At 45.6% G+C, this 26,837-nt stretch overlaps 1 protein-coding gene across 1 annotated transcript in view; it reads right to left on the bottom strand.

The window, feature by feature from the left end:
• COL27A1 (collagen type XXVII alpha 1 chain) overlaps nucleotides 1–26,837 on the bottom strand; it is a 254,226-nt gene that overhangs the window by 184,428 nt on the left and 42,961 nt on the right. The window contains exons 6-8 of the mRNA XM_083597135.1: nucleotides 12,868–12,921; nucleotides 11,907–11,960; nucleotides 3,130–3,174 (exon numbers count right to left, since the gene is read on the bottom strand). Of these exons, the coding sequence (XP_083453261.1) occupies nucleotides 3,130–3,174; nucleotides 11,907–11,960; nucleotides 12,868–12,921 (153 nt within the window). The remainder of the gene's footprint in view (nucleotides 1–3,129; nucleotides 3,175–11,906; nucleotides 11,961–12,867; nucleotides 12,922–26,837) is intronic.

Below are 26,837 nucleotides of genomic sequence, written 5' to 3' on the forward strand. Positions count from 1 at the left end.
CAGTCAAGGATTATGGGAGTTGTAGTCCAACAGCATCTGGGGGGGCCACAATTTCCCCATTCCTAGACTAACTAAACTAGCATTTGCTTCACAGAATCCAACATTCTCTTCATGTTCTCACCACAAGTAGTGTCTTCCCTCCCACCGCCATTTTGAAAATGCAGGTAGATAAAAATGAACAGAAAATAACATCTGACGCATTATAAAAAAGCAGTGGGACATGCAACAAAACGTTGCAGCATGGGGTGCTTCTTTTAGGATTCTAGTTGGCCCGCCCCATTTGGGGAAGAGCTGTAGCTCAGTGGAAGAGCACTTCCAAGGCCCCAGGCTGGGGATGCCCCTGGTCTGACTCCCTGGAAAGCAGCTACCAGTCAGTGCCAATACTTATTTAGTATTACTAAATCAGTGACAATACTGATTTAGATGCAGTCATGGTCTGACTCAGTATAAGACAGCTTCCTGTGTTCCTATGCTCTGTTTCAGAACATGTCATTCCACCCCGTCCTGATTTTCCCATTACCAATAGTCAGTATTCTGTGCCCATTGAGCATACCCAGTCCTTTGTGTGTGTCCGTACGTGTGTGATGGGAGGGGTGATGTTCCTAAACATTTTTTGCACTTCTACAAACCTTGGTGTTCCTCTGAGCCTGCTAAGACTGCCTCTCATGCATGGACGGTGTCATTCTGGTTGCAAAAACATCCATATTTGGAGAATGAATTTGCCATGAGTATATACAGGAACACCAAAAGACCACTGGTCCATCCAGCTCAGTGCTGCCTACACTGACCGGCAGCAGTTCTCCAGTGTGTCAGGTAGAGGGCCTTCTGAGTGCAAAGCAGATTCCACCAACACTGGGCTGCAGCCTTTCCCAAGTGATGAAGACTGAATCACAAGTAAAATCCCACAGATGTCAACAGCAGTTGATGTGAAACAGCAGAGTTGTGAAAGGGTTTCCCAGAATACAGTGGTGAAATGCAACTCATCACATGCAGAGACAGTCAGTGTGGTGTCATGGTTAAAATGCTGGACTATGACCTGAAAGACCACAGTTCAAATATGCACTTAGGGTTGTACTCACCATTAATCATGCACAAAGTAGACTCATTTAAATCAAATGGACACCATTAGTTTAGGTTCATTAATTTCAATGGGTCTACTCTGAGTTGAACTTCATTGGCCATGAAATTCACTGGGCAACCTTGGGCCAGTCACCAGCTTTCAGCCTAACCAGTCACACATGCCCCCTTGAGCATCTTGGAGGATACGTGGGTTATAAATGCAATAATACAAGAAGTGAAGGTCCTGAGCAAAGCCCCAACTGCTTGAATGTTGAATTCCCAGCAATAGATTTCATGCTGAATGAATTTGTGTATAAAATACTTTCACATCAAGCTCAACAGACTCTGCCATTCATCAGGTTCATTATTTATTTATTTATTTTACTGTAAACATCACGCTAATCTAAACAGAAAAGGGGTGAGGTGGGCGTAGGAGAAAATTAAATTACGGCCTCCTTCTTTAAGAAGCGATTCAGTCCACTCCAGCTGAAACATTAATGCACGACGGGAGGGGGGGGAGGTAAAGTAAATGTACAGCTATATCCCTAACATAAAGGTTTTGAAAACATTAGAAAACATTTAGAAACTTAAAACGCATCTCCACATGCTTTGGCCTCCATGGATCGGCAGCCGCACGGCACTGAGATAGCATGAGGGGCCCCACCATAAATCAAAGCAGAAACCAACAAACACCTGAAATGATCCCCAGAGACACCTTTGGAGTGCAAACATCTTCATTTGATATCTAAGTATGTCTTGTGTATTACAGGTGTTTTATTATATGTGTCTGATTATGCTCTTCTTATTAACTTTGTATGCTAAAATCCACTTGCTTATTTCGGTTTTCTTGACTGTAATCTATATTTGGCTGACTATTAAATCTTGACTGATTCATTCATTTGGTTCAAAGGAGTCGGCTGCTCAAAATGCAAAAAGAGATCCAAGCAACTTGAGGGGAATGGGCCAGGGAGATTTGGGGGCTCCTCCCTGCTTTGGCTCATTGTGCATTAAAAGATTTCCAGCCCTGGAAGGAAGAGAGCATGGAGTCTCTGATCTAGGTAACTGCTGTACAACATCTGCCAATGGAACTTAACCAAAGTTAGAACAACAAGTAGCTTCTTTCTGCTTTGGCTTCTGGGTCATGAAAACAGTTCTGCAGCCCTGGGAGAAATCTGCTTAAGGCAAATGCCAACGGGAGCCAATCTTATGAGGACATCCAATTATGTTTTAGGGGCAATGCCTATAAAGCAGCCAACTCTTTGGGACCTCCAGTGACATCTGGGAATAGTGCTTTGGGACCAAGAGGATTGATGGTGTGGACGGGTTTCTCTTTAAATCCATTACAAAAGAATAGGGAAGTGATCAGATGCTGGAGAGAGATAGGCTGCAACACAACTATGCCTTATAATTAGGACCAACGTATTGGGATTTGGGTGCAGGCAGGGTTAGGGAGTTATTAAAGTTGCCTTTTGAAAAGCTGCAAACCCACTTTCAGAACCTGAGGGTCAAAAAACCTGGGATGTAAAAATAAACCAAACAACAAATCGATAAATAAATTGGTGCTTTCACAACACGTTGCTGGATGAGAGATACCAGGGCAGGTTTCAAGTGACTTTCAGGTGGAAGCATGTTCTAGTGAAAGATGGGCTTTAAATGGAGGCATCGATAATGTTTGCAAGGCACAGTCCCTGGAAGGAAGGAGCTGTGGGGGCTCCGTAACATCAGCCTCCAAGGAAAGCTGAAATTTAGAAGCTCCCAAAATTCTTTTCTGCACCAACTGAAATCCTTGGGGGAAGGAGTATATGTCTTTGCCCACCTCTGTATCAGCTGCTTTCTAACCTCTTTAAATGTCCAGCCTTAGAACAAACCAATCAATCAATTCAACAAGCAGCTGGGATTGGCTCAGAAATAACCAGACCTATTTCTTGATTTGAGGGGGAAGGCACTTGACTTATTTCTGAACCAATCCAGCACATGCCATGGGAAGGGCAGAAGCCACAACTAGTTAAGTCACTCTTGAAACAGAACATTACAACAACAATAGCAGCAGCAGCAGCAAGCGCCACTCACCTGGTCTCCAGGATGACCCGGTGGTCCTGGATATCCTTTCTGTCCCTGTTCAAAAGAATAAAAATTCAGGTAAATTGATTTTGTGGAAAGGTCTTTTTAAAATGCTAGAAGAATCATCATGCATGGATCAATGCATATGTGCAAGGAGAACTGGGGTTTGTATCCTGTAGCCCTTTAAAATCTGTTGGTCAGCAAAACCCATCAGCCGCAGCCAATTTGGCCAATGGTCAATGGTGATGGGAGTTGCGATCTAACACCATCTGGATCTAGCCATTCCTAAAGTAGGCACATTGTGGGCTTGTGATGAGAGTGGGGGAGACTAACCCTTGCCACATTTCATGGTTCATATGTAGTAGCTTGCTGTGCACCAGGGATGGGCTGTTGGTTATGTTTTCTGCAATTTTGCTACTCTTTCTTTCCCAGCATTGCTCTTCCCCTCCATCTTTGCCTCAACTGGATTATTTCCTCAGGAAGTGGTGGGGAACAACCAGGCATTAGGCAAGTTGGGTAGGTATTCCCCATGGTCTTTCCCACCATGAGCCTCTTCCAATAGAACTGAAATGACAGGCGAAAAACAAGAGTCTGAGTTTGATCGCCTCTACAGGTGTTTCTGGGTGATTCCGGGGCCTTAAATCACAACTGGGGTCATCAACTGAAGTGGAAGTCTCCTGCCACTTTTGTAATGAGGGCCCAAGTCAACTCCAGCGGCAGCCCTAATCCAGCCCGTCAACCCTCAGAGTGGCAGTCCGGCAGGCTTTGCAGAGCAAATGGGGACGGTTGGTGAAGGGGAGAGTGGTGCAGATAGTGACTCCCGTCTGCAGGCCATGCATGAAAGGCAACCACCAAATGCATCCCCATTTAATGGGGAGTTGCAAACCATCCAGTGGCTGTTCGGAGTCCAAAAAAGTACTTTGCAGTTCTGACAGCACAGAAGGGATCAGAGATGGCAAAAACCACATACAGTGGTACCTCCGGTTACAAACTTAATTCGTTCCGGAGGTCCATTCCTAAGCCGAAACTGCTCATAACATGAGGCGTGCTTTTGCTAATGGCGCCTCCCGCTGCTGCCAGCACGCAACTTCCGCTAGCATCCCGGGGCAAAGTTTGCAACTGGGAGCATCTACTTCCGGGTTAGTGGAGCTCATAACCCGAAGCGTTCGCAAGGAGGACGGTACATAACACGAGGTTCCCCTGTACAAGCCTGCCACACGCTCTTGCAGCCAGAGAATCCTATTTTATAATGTATTTTAAAATACTTTCTGGCTGCACTTAAGGGCAAAGCACTCTCTCAAAGGTGGCTTACAGAAGAAAAACACAGCGCAAATCACAAATCTCTCTCTCTCTCTCCACATATACTGTATTAAAGAAGAAGCTGAAATTTATTTATTTATTTTTAAACCACCCACCCAAGGCCAGTAGAGATTTACAATCCAGAAATGTCAACAATCCTGTAAAACCATCTCCCCCTGGAAAGAAAAGAAAAGAAAAGAAAACCTCAGGGAAAAGCCAGTGAAAACAGGTGGGTCTCTTCTCCTACAAGTCTGCGGTGGTATGACTTGATGGATTTGAAAATGTCTTCTCACCCTCACCGACTTGATTGCTCCCTGAGGTGGACACTTCATAAAGGCCTCGTTTGCTGACCTTAGCGTGTGGGTATTGGAAAAGGTAGTCCTTCAAGTATATCAGATTCCCTTATGAAGAGAACCTGAGGCTATTCTGATACAACACTCACACTGTGAGTCATTTGCTGGAAGCCACAGGTGGGGACAAGCCTCTTGTGCTCAAACCCTGCTTGCCAGTTCCCTGTGGGAAACTGTGAGAACAGGATGTTGGACCAGATGGGCCACTGGTCTGATCCAGCAGGCTCTTCTTATGTTCTTATTTCACCACTGTGGAGGTGCCCCAAATCAATCTTGTGCAGATAAAAAGCCATGCCTTCCTTGATCCTCCCCATCTATAGATTCTTGACCCGCCTTCCTGTCTCCTATTGCCTCTTCTATGCCTTATGTAGCTGCTGTACAGCCTCTTCCTATGAAAATAAACCACAGCCAAAGATAACTGGCCACAATAACTGCCTCTGTTCTGAACTAAGATGAATCTACCATCACATGCCAGCTTCGGGCCTCCATATTCAAATGCAGGGGCCGGGGAACTTTTTCAGATGAAGGGCCACATTCCCTTCTGGGGGCCAGTGGTGGGCAGGGCCAGAAGCAAAAGTGTGTGAGGCACAGAATGCTAAGATTTGTACAGTGAACTAATTTTACTCCACACACCCCTCTCTGTCCTCCATCCAGGCAAGCGAGAGGCATAATCAGAGTTCCCGGACACATTGCAGCCAGGCCAGAACACTCAAGGGCAGTCCACAGCAGAGCCAGGAGGGGGTGTGGCCTGGAAAGAAGTGCTTTGGGGGGCCAGTGATCTTGTGTGGCACCCCAAAATACACATCTATGGGTGCCATGCCTGTAAGAGGTACAGCCCGAAAATACAAGAGCTTGCGTCGGCCACTTTGGCCTCTGTCCTCTTGCAAGAAAACACAAGATGTCCCTTTTTTTCCAGGGCAGCTGACAGGTATAGGGTCACATTCATCTACTGATTCAAAGCTGAAAATCCTTTTTCAGAAAAGAAAGAAAAAACTAACCAACACCAAACCACCAAATTTATGGTCTATTAGCATCATCTGGGAGGGAAATGCTGCCCAGAGAAAGCAAGATTTGGTCTCCCATGGGAAAATGTCTCTCAGTTGTTTGGTCAGCAGTTACATATACCTTGTAAAAGGGGGCAGAAGGCATTGTGGGTAAAAAATTAAAAAACAAGGCGACCAGGGTAGGAACAGCCAAACTGGCACTGGAATCAATGCCCTGGGAAATCACAGTGATAGACACATCACCCCTTTTGGTGTGAACTATGGCAGAAATAGAGCATGTGGCTTACATAAAAATAAAAGTGTCTCTGACTCAGAAAGCTGAGAAAATGCAAATATTCAGACTGCAAATGAAAATGTTTCTGTGGCAGCAGTAAGAATACGACTCTGTGATGTGGACAGCCAGCTCCCATCACCCAGTTCATGTCAGCTGGAGCCACAAGGTCTCACTCCCTGTTCTAAGGGATAGCAATCCCTCTTGTATGCAAGAGATGGAAGAATGCCTCTATTCAGAAGAGGTATTTACTCTGGAGAGCAGAGAATTCATCTTCTTAGATGAGGGATAGGAAAACCTCAGCCCTTTGGATGTTGTTGGACTCCCAGCTCCCACCATCCCTGACCATTGGCCATGCTGGCTGGGGCTTATGGGAGGTGGCATCCAATTACACATCTGAAGGACCACAGGTCCCTGCATCTAAGAGGCATTCAGGATGGAATGCCTCTTCTAAACAGATGCATTCCTGCGTCTTTCACATGCAATATGGAGTGCCACTCTAGGCTTAGATCAGAGGTGGCCAAGGTAGTGCCTTCCAGATGTTTTGGACTGCAACTCCCATCAATCCTTGTGACTGTTGGCCAAGCTAGCTGGGACTGATAGGTGTTGTAGTCCAACAACATCTGAATGGCACCATTTTGGTTACCCCGATTTAAAGAACCTCAGAGCTGTTCACAAGTCAAACGATAACATAATGCAAGGCTATAAAATTATATTCAAAATTAAAAAGAACAGTGGGTTAAAATAATCTGAGCCTAACCAACAGTAACATTTTCAATATGTGACAAAACTAAACTATCTTCTTCTTTGGCGATCACTCATAGCCAAGTAAGCTTGTCTTCCATAAACACGGTTTTAACAATGAGTACATAAGTGATTGTGGATGCCAATTCTGGATCCACACATCCTTCCACAGTGGGAACATTGGTTTCCAGGCAGGAGTTGATCACAGTGTGGATTTGCCAAGCGTGCCTTCCTCTTAGCACGTTTCTCCCTTACGTCCTGAGTTCGAGTGTCTTCAAAGCCCATGACACCTTTGGTAAAGGCTGTTCTCCAATTGCAGCCAAGTGTTTCCCAGTTGTCAGTGTTTATACTACATTTTTTTAGATTTGCCTTGACACAGTCTTTAAACCTCTTTTGTTGATCACCAGCATTACGCTTTCCATTTTTAAGATCGGAATAGAGTAGTTGCTGTGGAAGACGATCATCAGGCATCCACACATGCCCAGTCCAATAAAGTTGATGTTGAAGAATCATTGCTTCAACACTGGTGATCTTTGCTTCTTCCAGTACACTGGTATTAATTCGCCTGTCTTCCCAAGTGATGTGTAAAATTTTTCGGAGACACTGTTGATGGAATCTTTCGAGGAGTTGGAGATGGCATTTATAAGTGGTCCATGTTTCACAAGCATACAGTAAGGTTGGTAGGACAATAGCTTTGTAAACAAGCATTTTGGTTTCCCTGCACCAGACACCAGCACAGCAACCTCCACACTAAGACGCAGCAGATCTCCAGGGTTTCAGGCAGGGAATCTTTCCCAGCCTTGCCTGGCGATGCCAAGGATTGAACCTGCGATCTTCTTCGTGCTTAGCATGTGCTGATTCTCTTAAGACATAGGATCATTGGAGCCTGCTTTGTACCAGGTCAGAACACTGGCTCCTCCATCTAGCTCAGAATCAGCTGCACTCACTAGCCACTGCTCTCCAGGATTTCTGACAGCCCTACCTGGAGATGACAGGAATTGAACCAGGGACCTTCTGCATGCAAAGCAGATACTTTGCCCCTGAGCTACAGTGCCAACCCCTGACGCCAGCTCAGCTGCTAGTCATAAGGGCTCTCTCAAAACTTCTCTATGGGCCATTAGGTCTTTCTTTATCCCTCCACTAGCCTTCTCTCCCTTCCTCCCTCTCTTTTTAAAGTTTCACTCGAACTGGCTTCCAGGATATTGGCTGTTCTCCTAAAAGCACGCTGGCAAACAGAGCAGCTTGTCTACAGCCCAAGGTGTTTTCAGTGGGGTTTTGCCAACAGAGGATCTACAGCCTTATTTTTTATTTTCCAAATATTTTTCCAACAGCGCTCTCTCTCTCTCTCTCTCTCTCTCTATATATATATATATATATATTTAGGAGGCCAATAAAGCATAGCCTCCATCAAAAGCATTTGTTGGGAAACTTCTCTTGTCCCCATCCCAAGTCTGTTTGTCTTTTTCTCTCTTCTTTAACCTATGCATTGGCTTGTGTTTCTACCTGAAAAGGATTCTATGTTCTGCCTTTTAAAGTTGGGCAAGTGTTTCACTGTACTTGTGCCAATGGCCCTGACATAACACTGGAACCACAGGAGTTCCACACACAAACCCCTTATTGTCTGCTTGCATTTCCTTTACCAAAACTTTGCCTTCTTTTTAAACTCTCCTCACAATTCTCTCCTCTGGGTCCTGCCTAGTTGGCATTGGTTCATGGCAGAGGCTCCTCTGTGGTGGTGCCCCATTTGGGGAACACCCTCCAGGATGAACTGTGTCCATCTCCCTCATTACTGGCATTCAAGAGGGATTTAGAAAGTATTCCTGTTTCTCCCAGGCATTTGTTGGCTGAAAGGTACCTTGAAGTTATTGGCTGTGAGAATATGCAATTGCTTTACATGTTTTTAGATGCTTTTAGATGTTTTAAGTAATTTTTTATTTTTAAAATTGTATTGCTTTATCAATGATGAATTTGCCAAGCTGCATTCCGTTGGGAGGAAGAGAGGGATATAAAGGTAGCAGTAAATAAAATTGGGGAAAGAATTCCATTTTCTGAAGAAAGCCTTCTTGTCTCTTACAGAGAGACCTTGTTGCTGCTCATTAGCCATGCTGTTTACAGCTTCTTGCTTGTAGCTAAGAAGTTCATGAAAATAAAAAGAAAAATCTCAGAACCTCCAAGGGTCCCTATTTTCCAGAGACAGTCCCAGATTTACAGAAGTCACCCCGGTTTGTGATTTGATCCCTGAATGTCCAACTTTGCCTCAGGACATCCCTATTTTCATCAGGGAATAGTTGGAGGATATGGTACGACGTCCCTATTTTCATCAGAGAAGTGTTGGAGGGTCTGGAGTTATGCGACCCCCGAGCCACAGAGATAAGTAACTATATAACGTTTAGTGAATTGTTTTAATGTTTAATGTTTATTATGTTTTTTTATATGTTGGAAACTGCCCAGAGTGACTGGAGCAACCCAGTCACGTGGGCAGGGTATAAATAATAACATTTGTTGTTGTTGTTGTTGGAATGTCCCTATTTTCACTGGAGAAATTGTAGAGGGTATGCAGTCTAAGGGACGCGGGTGGCGCTGCGGGTTAAACCACAGAGCCTAGGACTTGCTGATCAGAAGGTCGGCGGTTCGAATCCCCGCGACAGGGTGAGCTCCCGTTGCTTGGTCCTTGCCCCTGCCAACCTAGCAGTTCAAAAGCGCATCAAAGTGCAAGTAGATAAATAGGGAAGGTAAACGGCATTTCCATGCGCTGCTCTGGTTCGCCAGAAGCGGCTTAGTCATGCTGGCCACATGACCCGGAAGCTGTACACCGGCTCTCTCGGCCAATAAAGCGAGATGAGCGCCGCAACCCCAGAGTCGGGCACGACTGGACCTAATGGTCAGGGGTCCCTTTACCTTTACCTTTACCTTATGCAGTCTAAGTGAGCAGCAGTAGTTCAATCTGCTCATGAGAACGTTATCTCTTAAAAACACATGAGCAGGACAAGCCCCAACAGAAGAGAGTGATTTGCAACAGATAAACTGCAGCGGGGAGGGGGGGATGCCTTAACCCACTCCCTGCCTGTTTCTGCTCTCCAAATAGCAGCCACAAACAGCGTTTGGAGAAAGGGTGGGCAGAGGAAGGTCAGGTGGTACCAGGTGCGGAAAATTTCTTGTCACCCCCCCACACATTGATTTTTATTTTTTATTTTTTTGCTTGCAAAAATGGTTTTACGTTATTTCATATTTTCTTACCAAGGAATGTGGATTCTGAGCTTATGATAACAAGTAGGCAGCTATGGACAGATACTTAAATCTACAGGATGGACTGTGTTTTGGCTTGTGTTATTTTATTTATATTTATTGTTTATTTATTTAATACAATTTATCTTAAAAAACCTGCAAAGTTGTTTACCAAAACAAAAACAACAAAAAACCTCAGCAGTAAAATCAAGAAAAATTAACAATCCTACTTTAAAACATACAAAAGCAAAATATTAAGATTAAAATTACTTCAACTTCCTAAGCATCTAGGTATGCTTGCCTGAAGAAGAATGCTTTTAGCAGGTGCCCAAAAAAAGTCTAGCAAAGGCATGTGCTTGTTGAAATTTCAGGGAAAACGGCCAAATAAACAGCTATTTTCGTGAAGGAGGGTCAAGATATTAACTGATATGCATGAAATTTCATATGTAGCTATATAATCCCTAGTGTAGTAAGATAAGACCTATGGAGCAGGCATTTTCAAAAAAAAAGTTTTTTATGAACCACCCTAGTAGGGCAGTAATTGTTCCTTGATAATTTGTCACCCCCCCTCCATGATGGCACCTGGGGCGACCCGCCCCCCTGCCCCCCTTTCCTACGCCCCTGGGGTGGGGTACTAACTGTGTGTGTGTGTGTGTGTGTGTGTGTGTGTGTGTGTGTGCATACACTCCCATTGTCACTTCTCAAATACACATTTGCCCTTGCCATAGAAGCCAATTCCTAGGGGCTGTGGAGATTTCGGCCCCCACAATAAAATATTTGAGGAGACCAGGTCCCCACAAAGTTTATGGGTATTCCCATTCAAATGGTGTGTGTGCACTGCATCATGTGACTGATTATGCAAAGCAGGGCTTACCTGGGCCCCCACAATATTTTATTCAAGTTGGCACCCCTGGCCCTTGCAGATATTACAAGTTTTACTCAGAGCAGACCCATTGAAATCAATGTTTAATGTTTTATTATGCTTTTATATATGTTGGAAGCCACCCAGAGTGGCTGGGGCAACACGGTCAGTTGGGGGTATAAATAGTAAAATTATTATTATTATTAATATTATTATTATGGAATAGGAAGTCCCTATTTTCATCGGAGAAATGTTGGAAAGCATTGAGTTAATGGATGTGAATCCTCTGACTGCACACCCACATTCCTATTCCTATGGGGGGGGGGAATCCTTAAAATATTAGCATAAATTGTCCAACAGCAAGAACAACAAAGAATCCAGCCTCTCCTACAAGGGCGTAAACACCCCAAAATGCTAACAAAGAGTAAAGGCAGAATCCATAGAATTGTAGAGTTGGAAGGCCATCTAGTCCAGTCCCCCGTAACAGGAGTCGCAGCTAAGGCATCCCTGACAGGTGGCCATCCAATCTCTCTAAGGAAATCCGTTCCACTGCCAAACAGCTCTTGCTGTCAGAACGCTCTTCCTGATGTTTAGTTGGAATCTCTTTTCTTGTAATTTGAAGCCACTGGTTTGGATCCTACCGTCTGGAGCAGGAGAAAACAAGCTTGCTTCATCCTCTACATGACAGCCCTTAAGATATTTGAAAGATGGCTATCATATCTCCCATCAGTCTCCTTGTTTCCAGGCTAAACATAGCCAGCTCCTTCAACAGTTCCTCATAAGGCTTGGCTTCCAGACCCCTTGCTCATCTTGTTCGCTCTCCTCTGCACACCTTACGGCTTATCAATATTCTTCTTAAATTGTGGAACCCAGAACGGGACACAGTATTCCAGGTGTGGTCTGACCAAGTCAGTGTAGACAACAGAATGGCCACTTTCCTCCAGCTACTTTTTGGCATGTTTGTGGAGAGGAACTTCATACCGAAACATGCCCACAGATTGTGCCCAATATCAATAATAAAAATATCTTACCTTCCTACCAGGTGATCCAGGAAGCCCCGTCAGTCCCGGTAAGCCTACATCACCCTGTAACCAGAAGTATAAATTGCTGTTGTTGTTTGTCTGACCTTCAAAAACCCTTCAAATCTTAGTTGTTGTTGTTGTTGTTTTAAAAAGTATGTGCCTAGGCCTCATGATTGTGGAAGTGAACATGAAGACAATATCCACACCATATACGTAAAGTTTTCTAATCCAACTTGTACAAAATTAAGTGCCTAGTTCTCATGGTTGTAAGGCAATGCTAGGAGATCCCTCAAAGAGCAGGGATAGACTCTGATCTTTCAAATTTCCCCTGCACTGGGGGCCGAGCCAAGGGGAGTGTTGCAGGGCCTTGCACAGGGCACCCCTGCCTCACATCTTCCATTCTGCGCATACACGTTATAGTTGCGAAGCCCTGCAACACTCCCCTTGGCTCGGCCCCCAGTGCAGGGGAACCAGTCACCCTCCCCTAAATCCACCTCTGCACAGAGCCGTAATTGCTTTCTCTACGCTACAGTTCCTAGGATTCTTTGGGGAACTGTGGAGAAGCCATGGCTGTTAAAGTGGGATAAGTTTCATTATAAATGAATCGTGCAGATGTGACCATAATGGTGGTAGGATAAGAAGGAAGAATTCTGCATGCAGAGGTGACTGTAAACCAAGCCAAGAGATTTCCAGGAGAATTCCACCCCATGCCCAACCCAAAATAATTTTTTAAGCAGGGGGTCCATAAATGTTGGCATACTAGCCAACCATTATTTGATGTTGCCACCAACTTCTCCTTTCTGAGTCTATAGCACAGCCTTCTGCTGACCTGCTGCCCTCCAGGTCTAACTGGACTCCAGATCTCACCAGTCCTAGAGGAGATTTTGTAAATCTCAGTATGTTTTGTTTTCTTAGAACACCAGAGCAATGCTGGGCACTTACACCTAGTAAATTATAAATGCAGTTTTACCTTCTGACCATTCCATGCTTTTCCGGGAGATAGTCCAGGATCACCTTTTTGGCCCTGAAATACAGAATGAAACTTAGCACAACTTTGGCAAGGCTCTTGCTTGTGCACCGCAATTCAACAAGACTGTAGCAAAGAAAACACTTTTCCTTGAATGCTACTCTTCAACTGATGGGTCACGACCAGAGGTGGACAAATAGCATCACCATATCTGTTGTGCTGTTTAGTTTGGTTTCTTCTACTTAAGCAAGTGAAGCAGATCAAAGAGAGAAGTAGGAGAAAAATAGAGAAACAGAGATGGATAAATACTGGGGTTGCCACTCACTTAAGAAAACTACACCTTGGCTGAGAGAGGGTAGGCTGAGACAGCGAAGAGGGTACTGCAGTGCAAATGCACAGGCAGAGCCAATTCAGCACTCCTGCCAGTATGTTTGCACCATGCTGTCCTCCCCATTGCCTTACCCCTTCGCCTCTCCCCCTGGAAGTTTTGTTCTGTACTGTAAATTCAGGACAGGGGTGACCTCTGCTATGATTAGCTGTGATTCCTGCACTGCAGGGAGTTGGGCTAGATGATGATGATAAATTTTATTTATACCCTCCCCTCCCAGGCCAAAACCAGGCTGAGAGAGGCTAACATAAAATATATAACATATTAACATAAAATCGGGCAATCAATTAAAATACATCCTAAAATCAAATCAGAACCAGTGAAATCCAATCAGATGGCAACCCACAGATTAGGGTTGGGGACTTTAAATGCTCACCGGCCTAACTGTTTGTACTGATCTTATATGAGTCTGTGAGAAAAGTTGGGGGGCCACTTTCATACAAGTTCTTATAAGGAGAGAGGGGGAGTCAGACTGGACCCTGACCAAATGCTGGCAGAACAATTCCGTCTTGCATGCCCTGCGGAAAGATGTCAGATCCCGCAGGGCCCTGGTCTCTTGTGGCAGAACATTCCACCAGGTCGGGGCCACAGCCGAAAAACCTTGGCTCTGGTCAAGGCCAGTCAAATCTCCTTGAGGCCCGGGACCTCCAAGATGTTATTATTTGCGGACCATAAGGTCCTCCGTGGGGCATACCAGGAGAGGCGGTCCCGTAGGTACGAGGGTCCTAGGTCGTATAGGGCTTTAAAGGTTAAAACCAGCACTTTAAACCTGATCCTGTACTCCACCAGGAGCCAGTGCAGCTGGTATAGTACTGGATGAATGTGATCCCATGGCGAGGACCCCAAAAGGAGTCTCGCGGCATTCTGCACCCACTGGAGTTTCTGGGTCAGTTTCAAGGGCAACTCCACATAGAGTGAATTACAATAATCAAGCCTGGAGGTGACCGTCACATGGATCAGAGTGGCAAGATCATGACGAGAGAGGTATGGAACCAACTGTTTAGCACGGAGGAGATGGGAAAATGCCGCCTTTGTTGTAGCTGTAACCTGCGTCTCCATGGAAACAGAGGCATCAAAGATTACACCCAAACTCTTGACAGAAGGTGCTGACACTAAATGTGCCCCCACAAGAGATTGGAGTTGGCCTCCCAACCCCTTGTCGTCCCGACCCAGCCACAGGACCTCTGTCTTTGAAGGATTTAACTTCAACCAGCTCCCACGCAACCATCCAGCCACAGCTTCCAAGCACCTGATCAGTGTGTCGGGGCGAGTCAGGATGGTCATCCATCAACAAATAAAGTTGGGTATCATCAGCATACTGGTGGCAACCCAGACCGAAACTCCGGACAAGCTGGGCAAGAGGGCGCATAAAGATGTTAAAAAGCATCAGGGAGAGGATTGTGCCCTGCAGCACTCCACACACCAAGGAGTTCCGCGATGACAATTCTTCCCCTAGAGCCACCCTCTGTCCCCGATCTGAAAGGAAAGAGCACAGCCATTGTAGGACTATGCCCTGAATACCCACGTCGGCAAGGTGGTGGTCCAGAAGTTCATGATCGACCATGTTGAAGGCTGCTGACAGATCTAGACGGATCAGCAGCCCCGACCCACCTCAATCCAGCTGCCAATAGAGGTCATATGTAAGGTGCGACCAGAGCCATCTCGGTCCTGTGACCAGGGCGAAAGCTGGACTGAAATGGATCCAGGGCCGATGTTTCATCCAGAAACTGACCAAGCTGTTCAGCAACTGCTCTCTCAATTACCTTACCCAGGTATGACAGGTTCGAAACTGGGTGGTAATTGGTTAGATCTAAAGGATCTAATGATGTTTTCTTTAAGAGCGGATGCACCACTGCCTCCTACAGCTCCCCTGGAAATATGCCCGTGCCAAGGGACAAAATGATGATGTCACCCGGGAGGCCCACACCTCATCTGGACACGCTCTAATCAGCCTTGGGGTCCCTTCTAATCCTACAGTTCTGTGATTCTGTGATTCTGCAGTCTTCTAGGCAAGAGGACAGATTGGTGTCAGGTGAAGCAACCCAGAAGTCGTGCTATTTTTTGCCAATGCCTTTCACTTGGAGATAGTGGACTTCTTAGTCTTCTGCAGTGGCCCTTTGCATGGCTCCAACCCTTTTGCACAATTTGCCTTATACCAAATCAGACTATTGGTCCATCTAGCTGAATATTGGCTACACAGACGTGCAACAGTTCTTCAGGGTCCAAGTACATACTCTTACCACTGAGCTATGGCCCTTCCCCCAAGAAAGGTGGCCTCAAAATGTGCCTTCATCCCCGCTACTTTGCTGTGGCAGGTGGAAATTGTTTAAAGTCAGTTAAAAATTACTTTAATAAGTTTTGCAAATCAATTTTAAGAGAGCATGCAAGAGCTACCTAGTCCACAATACCTCACTCTGAGAAAGGGAGGAAGGGTGTGCTGTCCCCATTTAAAAAATGGCAAAATATTAAAATTAAAAAAGCATATTGGGGGGCAGGAAAGCAAAGACAGAGAAACTGACAATGAAAACAGTTGTGTGGTGTTTATACTTTGTGTGTGGTCAATCTGGGCATTTGGCAAGACAGTGTCCAAGCAGGAAGGCAGGGGGATCCCTGTCGGGGGCCAGTGTAGAGGGAAGGCCCAAACCCCAAGAGGCACCAACGAGAAACGGCAGGTCCCAGCTCCCTTAGGAGGCCAGGGGCTGGGAGGCAAGTCAGCAAAAGGGCCTCAGATGGAATCAGCAGTTGCAGGGATAGCTCTACCAGTGATGCTACAACTCCCAGGCAGCTGCAAGGTACAAATACAGGGCTGAGTAGATTCCAGGGCTTCTCTGGGCTTTTTAGATTCAGACCTTGTGGAACAGCAGAAGTTAGGCACGCAGCCCCATTAGAGGTACAAACTATTGACGGGCAACCATTGGTAGGGGGGAAGTTGCCTATGTCATGCAGCCGGTGGGGGTGGAACTGTCTGGCCACAAGGAGACGATGAGGTTTCATGTCACCATGTTATCCACTTACCCACTGGTCTTGGGAATGATGTGGCTCATGAAGCATAATCCAGTTATACCGTGGGGGCAGTGTTCTTTAATGTTTGCTTTGGTGTAATGCCAAGCATATTGCCTGGGGCTCAAAGTGCCTATAGAGGCAGGAGCTAAGGGGGCAGGGGTAGGGGGGAAACTCACAGGAGAGGAGAGTTCTATATCCCTGCAGTATAAGGCCTATAGGGACGTGATCTGTGAGGAGGAGGCGGATAGGTTACCACCACACAGATCTTATGATTGCAAAATAAACCTGGTGCCAGGGGCCAAGATACCCACCAGTCACCTATATTCCATGTCAGAAGCGGAACTAGCTGATTTGAGGGAGTTTTTGCAGAAGAATTTGGAACGGGATTCATTCAACCTACTAAGGCACCGGGGCAGGGCAGTCTTCTTTGTGAACAAAAAGGACACCCTGGAGAAAAGGCTCATAGTGGACCATAGAAAAAGCAATAGCCTCATGGTTCCTAGCCGGTACCCCTTGCCCCATATTGGTGACCTGCTAGAGAGGTTGAGATCGGTGAAAATTTTCACCAAGCTGGACCTGAGAGGGGCGTACAACCTAATACGTGTAAGACAAAGAGATGAGTGGAAGATGTCTTTTAATACCAGATATGGGACCTTTGAGTACTTAGTTATGCCATCTGGATTACAATTGGGCACAGCCATGTTCCAGGCCTTCATCAACCACGTGTTAGTGGGCTTGTTGGACAATACAGAACCTGACAGAGGTTTTGATCTACCTTCTATCATGGAGTTCATTAATTAACAAGAGAACTACAATTTCTCATGGGGTAACTTCACCCAACTGTGATTTAAATATCTACTTTGCAACAAATGGGGACGCGGATGGTGCTGTGGGTTAAACCACAGAGCCTAGGGCTTTACCTTTACCTTTGCAACAAATGAGTACAAATTGGTTTGAAAATATTACTTTTTGTATCTTTTTTTAGAAAAATAAAAATGCAGATTAATGCAGAAACACAGGAAAGAGCAGACTTACTGGCACAGTCTGATACATCCATCCCTATTCCTGATTAAGCACAAGGCATTGAAATTGTGCAGATCCTGCCTAGCAGGAGAAGCTCAAAGCAAGCACTAGACCAGCCTCCTCCAAGCTGGTGTCCTACAGATGTTTTGGAATTACAACTCTCATGTACTGGCTGGGGATGTTGGGAGTTGTAGTCTAAAACATCTGGAGAGCTCTAGGTTAGCGAAGGCTCTACTAGACATATAAAGAAATGACTAGGGAGTAGGGATGACCACCATTTCTTTGGCCCTGGTCTACAAAATGAAGAGGCCACAGTTACAGAAACCGCATCTTGATTTCTCCAGAAGGGCTGGATGCCTCTATTTGGAGTTTTGCTTTGAAAACATCTGTAGCTGTAAATCATATTTTACAGTCCCTGCACTATCTGTCCATCCAAGCAGCATGATCCCTTCTGCACAGTTATTTCAAGCTCCTCCCAATTGCTCTTTAGGTCTTCCCTGCCTCCAGCCTGCTTCTACTTCCTGGAAGATGTCTCTCTGCAGCTCAGCATAGGAACGTAAGAAGAGTCCTGTAGGATTAGGCCAAAGGCCCATCTAGTCCAGCATCCTGTTGTTACAGAGGCTAACCAGATACTCTGGCAATCCTGGAAGCAGAACCTGAGCACAACAGCACTCTCCCCTCTTGCAATTCCCAGCTGCTGGTGTTCAGACACATACTGTCTCCAACAGCAGAGGTAGCACTTAGCCATCATGACTAGCAGCCATTGATAGCATCAGGGAGTGAAGAGAAATTCATACATCAGTTAGAAGTAATTTATTGGTACAAAGGAGATTTGAGAGCCAGGTAGGTATCTGTGGGCAGAGGCACCACCTTCTCCAGAGGGTTGAGGGGACCCATGCATGATGTTGCACAATGTCCTGACATCACGTAGGGGGCCCTCTGAACCCCGAAGGGGGATCTAGCCCTTTCAAAAAAAAAAGATTGGCGGTCTACAATGCCACATTTATTTAATAAAATTCATACATCGCTTGATTGTAAAAATAAAACAAAAAGTAGATAAGAAAAAGATAAAACAAGAAAATCAAGAAAAAAATTATAATGGACTTTAAAACATACTGTTGCACGCCACCTCAGTCTCTAAGAGGTGTGAGATTCCAGGAGTTCCAGGTGCTTCCCCAGGGTTCAAGTGTCCTTCATGAATGAGGCACAGCAGAGACTGTGGTGTCTTTATGATATATGGTTTATTTAAACATATACACAACCTGAGCCTACAGGGGAGGAGCTCATAGCATCAATGCCCCCAAAGGGTCTTGTTTCTCCCATAGCTGCAGCCTTGGACTCAAACAGAAATCAACCATTGCTCTGTGTCTCTGGCATTCCAGCTTGCTGCTTTGCTTCTTGGTTACACCACTGCAAAATTCTACTTCGAACTCTGGCTTTGTCTGTTGAGGGAGGGGGCCCCAACCATTTGCCATATTGCACTGAGCCCCTTTCCATTGTTTTCTAAATGGCCCATTGCTCAGTTGATCACCTCTTCAGGAAGCTAGCCTGGATCCAGGGGTTAGAAGGGTCTCAATTCTCCTGCCCCACAAACCCAAAACAACACAAAAGGTCAAAATACTAAAACAGATTAAAATTACCTGAACCCAACATCACAGTAATTCAGCGTGAATATTATTGGGGCTAAGAAGATAAACAGAGCCCATATTGCAAAACACCCTTTTCTCACAGTGGCCAGGCTATGGTTGCCTCTGGGAAGCCCACAAGCAGAACTTAAGCACAACAGTAGCTCTCCTCTCCTGCAGTTCCCAGCAACACATATTCAGAGACACATTGCCTCCAACAGGGAAGAATGAACTCTTTCTCTTTCTAATGTACAGTTACAGACAGGTAGCCATGTTGGTCTGCCATAGTCAAAACAAAACAAAAAAATTTTTTTTCCTTCCAGTAGCACCTTAAAGACCAACTAAGTTAGTTCTTGGTATGAGCTTTCGTGTGCATGCACACTTCTTCAGATATCTTTCTAATGTAGATTGCCTTAGACATACTCTTCCTCTGTAGATTGCCTTAGACATACTCCTTAAACTGGGCATAGCTGCTTGCTCATTCCTGCTTTAGGCAGGTGTTATGCACGAATGAGGGACGCGAGTGGCACTGTGGTCCAAACCACTGAGCCTTGGGCTTGCCAATCAGAAGGTCAGCGGTTTGAATCCCCGCAACGGGGTGAGCTCCCGTTTCTTGGTCCCTGCTCCTGCCAACCTAGCAGTTCGAAAGCACGTCCAAGTGCAAGTAGATAAATAGGTACCGCTCCGGCGAGAAGGTAAACGGCGTTTCCGTGCGCTGCTCTGGTTTGCCAGAAGTGGCTTAGTCATGCTGGCCACATGACTCGGAAGCTGTACGCCGGCTCCCTCGGCCAATAAAGCGAGATGAGCGCCGCAACCCCAGAGTCGGTCACGACTGGACCTAATGGTCAGGGGTCCTTTACCCTTACTATGCACAAATGATTCAATGTGTGGTGGTGGCAGCTGAGAGGAACAAGAGGTTCATTCTGGTAGGGGGCTCACTGCTAGATCCAAAGCATGGATCCAGCCCTGGCACAAAGCCGCACAGCACAAGACCATGAATTTAAAGTCAGTTTGCCTTCTGAAAACTATGGAAATGGCAACTTATTTTCAGTTGAGCTGAATGTTTCCACATTCCACTGTTCATGTGAATATACATGGAGAAGGGATCCTTCTTCAGTCTGGGAGCCTCATTCCCACATGGGCAACCTTTTCAGGGCTGCCTGCCTGTGGAGGGCAGAGCCAGCAGAAATAGTGGTTGGAGCAAGAGGTGTAAAAGTCGTAAAAGACACAAACATTTCTCCCTCCACCTTCCATCCTGTAAGTGAAGGTGCAGCTTCAGAGTTCAAGGACATATTCCAGCCTGGAAAAATCACTCAAGGGGGAAACAGAGCAGTGCCACTAAAGGTTTGGGTCTAGAACATGGGTAGGCAAACTAAGGCACGCAGGCCGGATCCGGCCCAATCGCCTTCTCAACCCGGCCCGCAGATGATCCAAGAATCAGCATGTTTTTATATGAGTAGAATGTGTCTTTTTATTTAAAACGCATCTCTGGGTTATTTGTGGGGCATAGGAATTTGTTCATTCCCCCCACCAAAAAAAATATAGTCCAGCCCCCCATAAGGTCTGAGGGACAGTGGACTGGCCCCCTGCTGAAAAAGTTTGCTGACCCCTAGTCTAGGAAGAGTCCTGCAGCCCAGACAGAGATATCTGGAGGGCTGGAGGGCTGGATCTGGAGATCTGTAGCTTTCCATCCCTGGAACAGATCAATGGCTCATTTGTCAGTTCTCTCCAATCTAAGTTTTCAACCAGTGCTTATCAAGGTGCTTGGGAGTGTGGGGGAAAATGGGGACAGAAAACTGTCCTTCTCTAGTCTTCCCAGAAGAATAATATTACACATGTAGACAATACAGAGCTAGATGTATCACTGGCCTCAGTATAAAGCAGCTTCCTATGTTCCTATTTAATTCAGCCCTTTTTTCATTACCATGAGGACTGGAATCTTATTTTATTTTTAGGTGTTAGGGCCAGTAGCTCAGTGGCAGAGCTCCTGCAAAACGTCCCTGGCTCAGTCCGCAGTATCTCCAGGAAAGACTGCAAGATGCCTCTGTCTGGAATTCTGGATAGCCACTGCCAGTCAGGGTAGGCAAAACCATGCTAGGATGGAACAATGGCCTGAGACAATATAAAACAGCTTCCTATGTGCCTAGTCACCAAAATACAGTAAAGGCTAAAGCTGCACAGATGAAGGGCGTTGCATGGTTTTTCATATAATGTACTCAATATATTGGGACGCGGGTGGCGCTGTGGTCTAAACTACAGAGCTTAGGGCTTGCCGTTTGGAAGGTCAGCGGTTCAAATCCCTGCAACGGGGTGAGCTCCTGTTGCTTGGTCCCTGCTCCTGCCCACCTAGCATTTTGAAAGCACGTCAAGTGCAAGTAGATAAATAGGTACCACTCCGGCGGAAAGGTAAACGGTGTTTCTGTGTGCTGCTCTGGTTTGCCAGAAGCGGATTAGTCATGCTGACCACATGACCCGGAAGCTGTACGCCGGCTCCCTCGGCCAGTAAAGCGAGATGAGCGCCACAACCCCAGAGTCATCCCTGACTGGACCTAACGGTCAGGGGTCCCTTTACCTTTACCTCAATATTTTACAATGACATAATTTTGATTTGTTCACTTTTGGAATATGCAATCTTGCATTCTATATGTTGGTCATTTCTGTTATAGCAGGTGGCCTTATTACACAGATTTTATATCTGCATATTTGTTGCCATAGATCACAGCATATGCAGAAAAATAATTAACACTTCCATCAGTTAATCTCACTCGGAAATTCTTACAGGTCTGGTGTTTTGAGTCTGGGCTTCTCCACACTTACCCTTTGCCCTGCACTTTCTAGACATAGGTCTTTCCCTGTCTGTGCCGGAGCACTGTCCCCCCCCCGCCCCGTCCCCCCCCCCGCCAATACTTTCCCCAGGAAAACCCTATTTTTACCACTAGATCAGCGCAAACAGCAATTTGGGTTTTCCTGTGCCTGGAAATGCAGAGCATTTGTGTGACTGAACTTTCTTTTTAGCTTGCTAGAGCCAAAGCTGTATATTTGCATCTTTATTTCACCTCCAGCCCCTCTGTAAAAGTGGAAATTTTATCTTCAGCTTCCTAACCACGTGGAAGAACTAAAATGTTGTCAAATTCTTTGGCGCTTCTCTTAAGAAAATTGCTATTATATAAATACAAAAGGGTTCTTTTTAAAAAATGAAAAGAAAAGAAAATCAACCAGTGCTTTCCCAGTTGGGGGGGTGAGAACCCCAGTTGGATGAGTAGTGATTCCCGTTAGTTTCGGTGCAATATCAACTGCATCATCCTTCTAATTCCCACAAATGCTCCAACTTCCCACTTTAATAGCCCAACATTCACACACACCCCTCAGTCCAGGCCAAGAGGAGATCTGTTAGTTGGGAAATAATTCTTGGAAAACGGCTGCAGAGAGCACTGCTGATTCAGTACAGATATTGCTGCCCAAATTCTGAATGAAGACTGACCGGCTTTGCCAAGCGGTAAAATGAAGTCATGCAGATAATTCCACTTTGCATGCAGCTGCTATCATAGCTGGAGTTCCTTTCTGAGGCATCCTCATCTCAAGCCTAGGAGCAAATTGCCAGCTACATTTAAGAGCAGGGAGTGGCACGGAAATGTCCTCAAACTTCGGGGGTTGGAGGTAGTCATCTCACAAAAGCAAACCAGAGAGTATCTCCAGATTTTGAATTTTATTTTGCATATGTGCCAATCAAATGAACAAAAGCAGCCATCTGTGGTGGATCTATCCTATCTAAATCCTGCTTCTTCAGCAGCTGAAATGACTTCCTCTTCTAAACAAAGTTAGTTTATTACGAAGCTGCTTTTACATAAAGTTTGCCAATTACAGTGGTACCTCAGGATGCGAACGGGATACGTTCCGGAGCCCCATTCGCATCCTGAACAGAACGTAAGACATGTCTGTGAGTGCGTGGGTCACATTTCGCCACTTCCGCACATGCACGTGACATCATTTTGAGCGTCTGCACATGCGCAAGTGGCGAAATCCAGATGTAACACACTCCGTTACTTCCAGGTCTCCGCGGAGCGCAACCCGAAAGCGCTCAACCTGAAGCATATTTATCCCGAGGTATGACTGTATTGCAATCTATTGGCTGATACAGTGGTACCTCTGGTTACGTACTTAATTCATTCTGGAGGTCCGTTCTTAACCTGAAACTGTTCTTAATCCAAAGCACCACTTTAGCTAATGGGGCCTCCTGCTGCCACCGCGCAATTTCTGTTCTCATCCTGAAGCAAAGTTCTTAACCCGAGGTACTATTTCTGGGTTAGCGGAGTCTGTAACCTGAAGCATCTGTAACCTGAAGCGTCTGTAACCCGAGGTACCACTGTAGTTGGGAGGATCATCTTTTGAGCCTTTTTTAAAGGCGAGGACAATTCCAGGACTCAGGACAACTGCTAACAAAGAAACCCAGCAGCTGATATTAGATTTTGAAAATTCTGGTGTGATGAATTCTATTTAGCGTTTTATTTATTTTTAACCAGGAGGCAAGTGGTATGGAAATGTAGAGAACTGAGCTTAAGATTGGAAAAATGAGAAACTGAAATTGAAATTGACAGAGGCGTTCATCCCTGGTAATGATCCTATGAAGCTCAGTTGGTTAGAGTATGGTGCTGATAACACCAAAGTCGCAGATCAATTGCCATATGGAACGGCTGCACATTCCTGCATTGCAGGGGGTTGGACTAGATGATCCTCAGGGTTCTTTCCAGCTCCAGTTCTTTGATTCTATGAAGAACGGCTGGCTGAATCAGGCCAGTGGGCCATCTAGCTCAGTCTCTTGCTCTCACAGTGGCCACCCAGAGGCCTGAAAGAAGGACTTGAGCAAAACAGTAACTCTGCCCACACAATTCCCATCCACTGTTATTCAGAAGAATTGCTGCTTCCCACTGTGGAGGCTCGGACTGGGCAATATATAATCCAAAATCAGTTTGAAGTCCATATTGTGATACCGGTTTCATAATTTTTTACTCAGCTATATATCACAAATCATGATGTGTCTGTTTGTGTGTGCTATGCAAAAATCACAATGCAGGAAAAACCACGAAGGCAGCCATTGCTGCTACATAGCACCATCCTTATTTCAGACATTGCGATGCATTGGTATATTGCAATCAGTGTTCGAAACGCCCATCGTTCTAGGCGCATTTTGCGACAGGGAATTTTATTAGTGCAGGCAGTTTCTGAGCTATGGGTGCAGTACTGCAACTAAGATTTTAGATTAAAACTGCAGAGTGGAAGGAAAGGAGGACCTTTTTCTGCCTCCCCACTTCCAGCCACTCTCTGAAGACTGGAGAAGAGACCCTCTTAAAAATATTAGGGAGTGGGCAGGGGAAGGACTAGACCATGTGAAAAATGAACATAATATTGTAGCTGCAGCTCATTCATTTGCAGCTTTGTATTCTTGTTATAAAAAAGCGTGCCTGGACATTCCGTTGTTGCACCCAGAACCTAGGTTTAAGGTGCCATTTAGCTTCTTAATATCTCAGTTTCTAACACTGATTGCAATGTTTAGCTGGAGATATACAGTGGTACCTCTGGTTACGTACTTAATTCGTTCCGGAGGTGAAACTATTCTTAACCTGAAGCACCACTATAGCTGATGGGGCCTCCCGCTGCCGCCGCACCACTGCCGCATGATTTCTGTTCTCATCCTGAAGCAAAGTTCTTAACCCAAGGTAATATTTCTGGGTTAGCGGAGTCTGTAACCTGAAGCGTATGTAACCTGAAGCGTATGTAACCCGAGGTACCACTGTATCATGATGTTGAAAAACAGATATCACCCAGCCCTAGTGGAGGCAGAGCACAGCCATTGTAGCTAGTAGCTATCGATAATCCTCTCCTCCATGAATTTGTCTAATCTTCTTTAAAAGCCATCCAAGTTGGTGGCCATTACTGTCTCTTATGAAGGCAAGTTCCATTGTTTAATTAGGCACTGCATGAAGGAGAACTTTCTTTTAACTACCCTGAACATTCAGTTTCATTGGGTGACCACAGGTTTTAGTGTCATGACAGGGGAAGAAAAGCTTTTCTCTATCCACTTTCTCCATGCCTAATGCATAATAAACTTCCATCACACCACCACTTATTCCCCCTTTTCTCTAAACTAGAAAGTCACAAATGCTGCAAGTTTTCCTCATAGGGGAGTTGCTCTATCCCCTTGATTGTTTTGGTTGCCCTTGTCTGAAAAGCAGGATACAAGGAACCCAACAAAACTTAAAACAAATGCACATCCGCTCACTCCTGGCCTAGTACAAGACTGATTTCCCTGCCCCTTATGACAGGGGAACTATGAAGCTAGAGAGAGATCATTTTGTGCTCCCAATTCCGAGCCAGAAGCCAAGGCTAGGCTTCCAGATGAAGCTGCCCAATATCATTACGGGCAACACAGACCAATCTGGAGCTACAGGAAACATTCAAGCACATCCATCCTCTGGAGAGCCATAAACTTCACTCTCCAAAACAGGAGAGAGCCCTCTACCCCACCTTCCATGCTCCAGAGGGTTATCCAGAAAACATCGCCTCCCCCCTTCCTAGCCAGCTAATGAGGCAGGAAGCTCATCTCAGCCTCAAACAGATGTTCCTTTCAAATTAAGAGATTGCCTGATAATGACAACAACAACATTTTTTTAAAAAAGTGGGGAGGAGAAAGCCCCACTAACTGGACACAAGGCCAGAGATTGTTGCCAAAGACCAACAAATGGAAACGCAAAAACAGCAAGATGGTGGCAGCAACTGAAGATAGTGACAACCTGACAAGTGACAGTTGGGTGGCCACATAGGAACAATATTGGAAACTGCCTAATACTTAGTCAGAAGAGCACTGGTCCATCTAAACTCAGCATAGCCGGCACTGACTGGCAGCAGCTCTCAGAAAGGAGGCTTTACCAGCCCTACCTGGAGATGCTATTGGGGATTGAATTTAGGATGCTCTGCCTCTAGGCTATGACCCTTCACCTTCACAGCCCCTGCAGAAAGTCCAAATCACCGTGCAATTCAGACCCCGCCCAAAAGGAAAAAAGGAAGGAACCTTAAGAGGCACATAAGGATGAAGGCACAATTTTTTAAAAAATGCCCCACTGCTACTAAGATCCTCTGGAGAACTGCATCCTTGGAACAAACCCGCAGCAGCCACACCCCTCTCAATTGCTGTCAGAGCTAATTAAGCACCCGCTCTCAATTAGGCACTGAAGTGTCCTGTTTTTAACCTACACCTTGCTAATTGAGCAGGCAACATCTCCTCACATCTCCTCACTTGCTGATCCACGCCCAACAGAGAAATATTAATCTACACCCTTCGCTTTTTCCAAACAATCTGATTCAGAAACTGTGTGTGTGCATGTGCGAATTTGTGTTTACAGGGTGGGTCCTTTTTCATTTCTCCTCACCCCTGCTCTTTCTTTTATATTATGTTTGCTATTTTTTTTAAAAAAAACAACCTACAACAATAAATATTTATATAAATCGGAGCATACTTCTTCTCTGGGTTTTGTTTATTACAGAGGCAAAATAAGTGGGACTTGCAGTAACATGTTGCAGTGCAGCGTGCTCCTGTTCAGGGGTCCAGCTGGCCAAGTCTGGGACTGGTGGGGTGGAAGCAGGGCCGGCCCATCCCCCAGGCAAGGTGAGGCAATTGCCTCAGGCCACAGGATCCACAGGGGCAACTGATCCTGATGTGGATCTTTATTTCCCCCTTGTTCCTGATGTCAATCTTCATTCACCCCTTCTCCCCTGGCGGGGGGGGGCACCATTCTGTGGTTCACCTCAGGTGCCAAAATGTCTTGAGTTGGCCCTGAGTGGAAGGCAGGGAGGCCAACAGTAGGTGGAGCCATATCCAATGACAGGCAGAGCCAACTAATGTTTGTTATGTCTCCTGCCAAGTTCTACATAGTCAACAC

Source organism: Podarcis filfolensis (genome assembly GCF_964270895.1).
Source record: "Podarcis filfolensis genome assembly, chromosome: Z".
NCBI lineage: Eukaryota > Metazoa > Chordata > Lepidosauria > Squamata > Lacertidae > Podarcis > Podarcis filfolensis.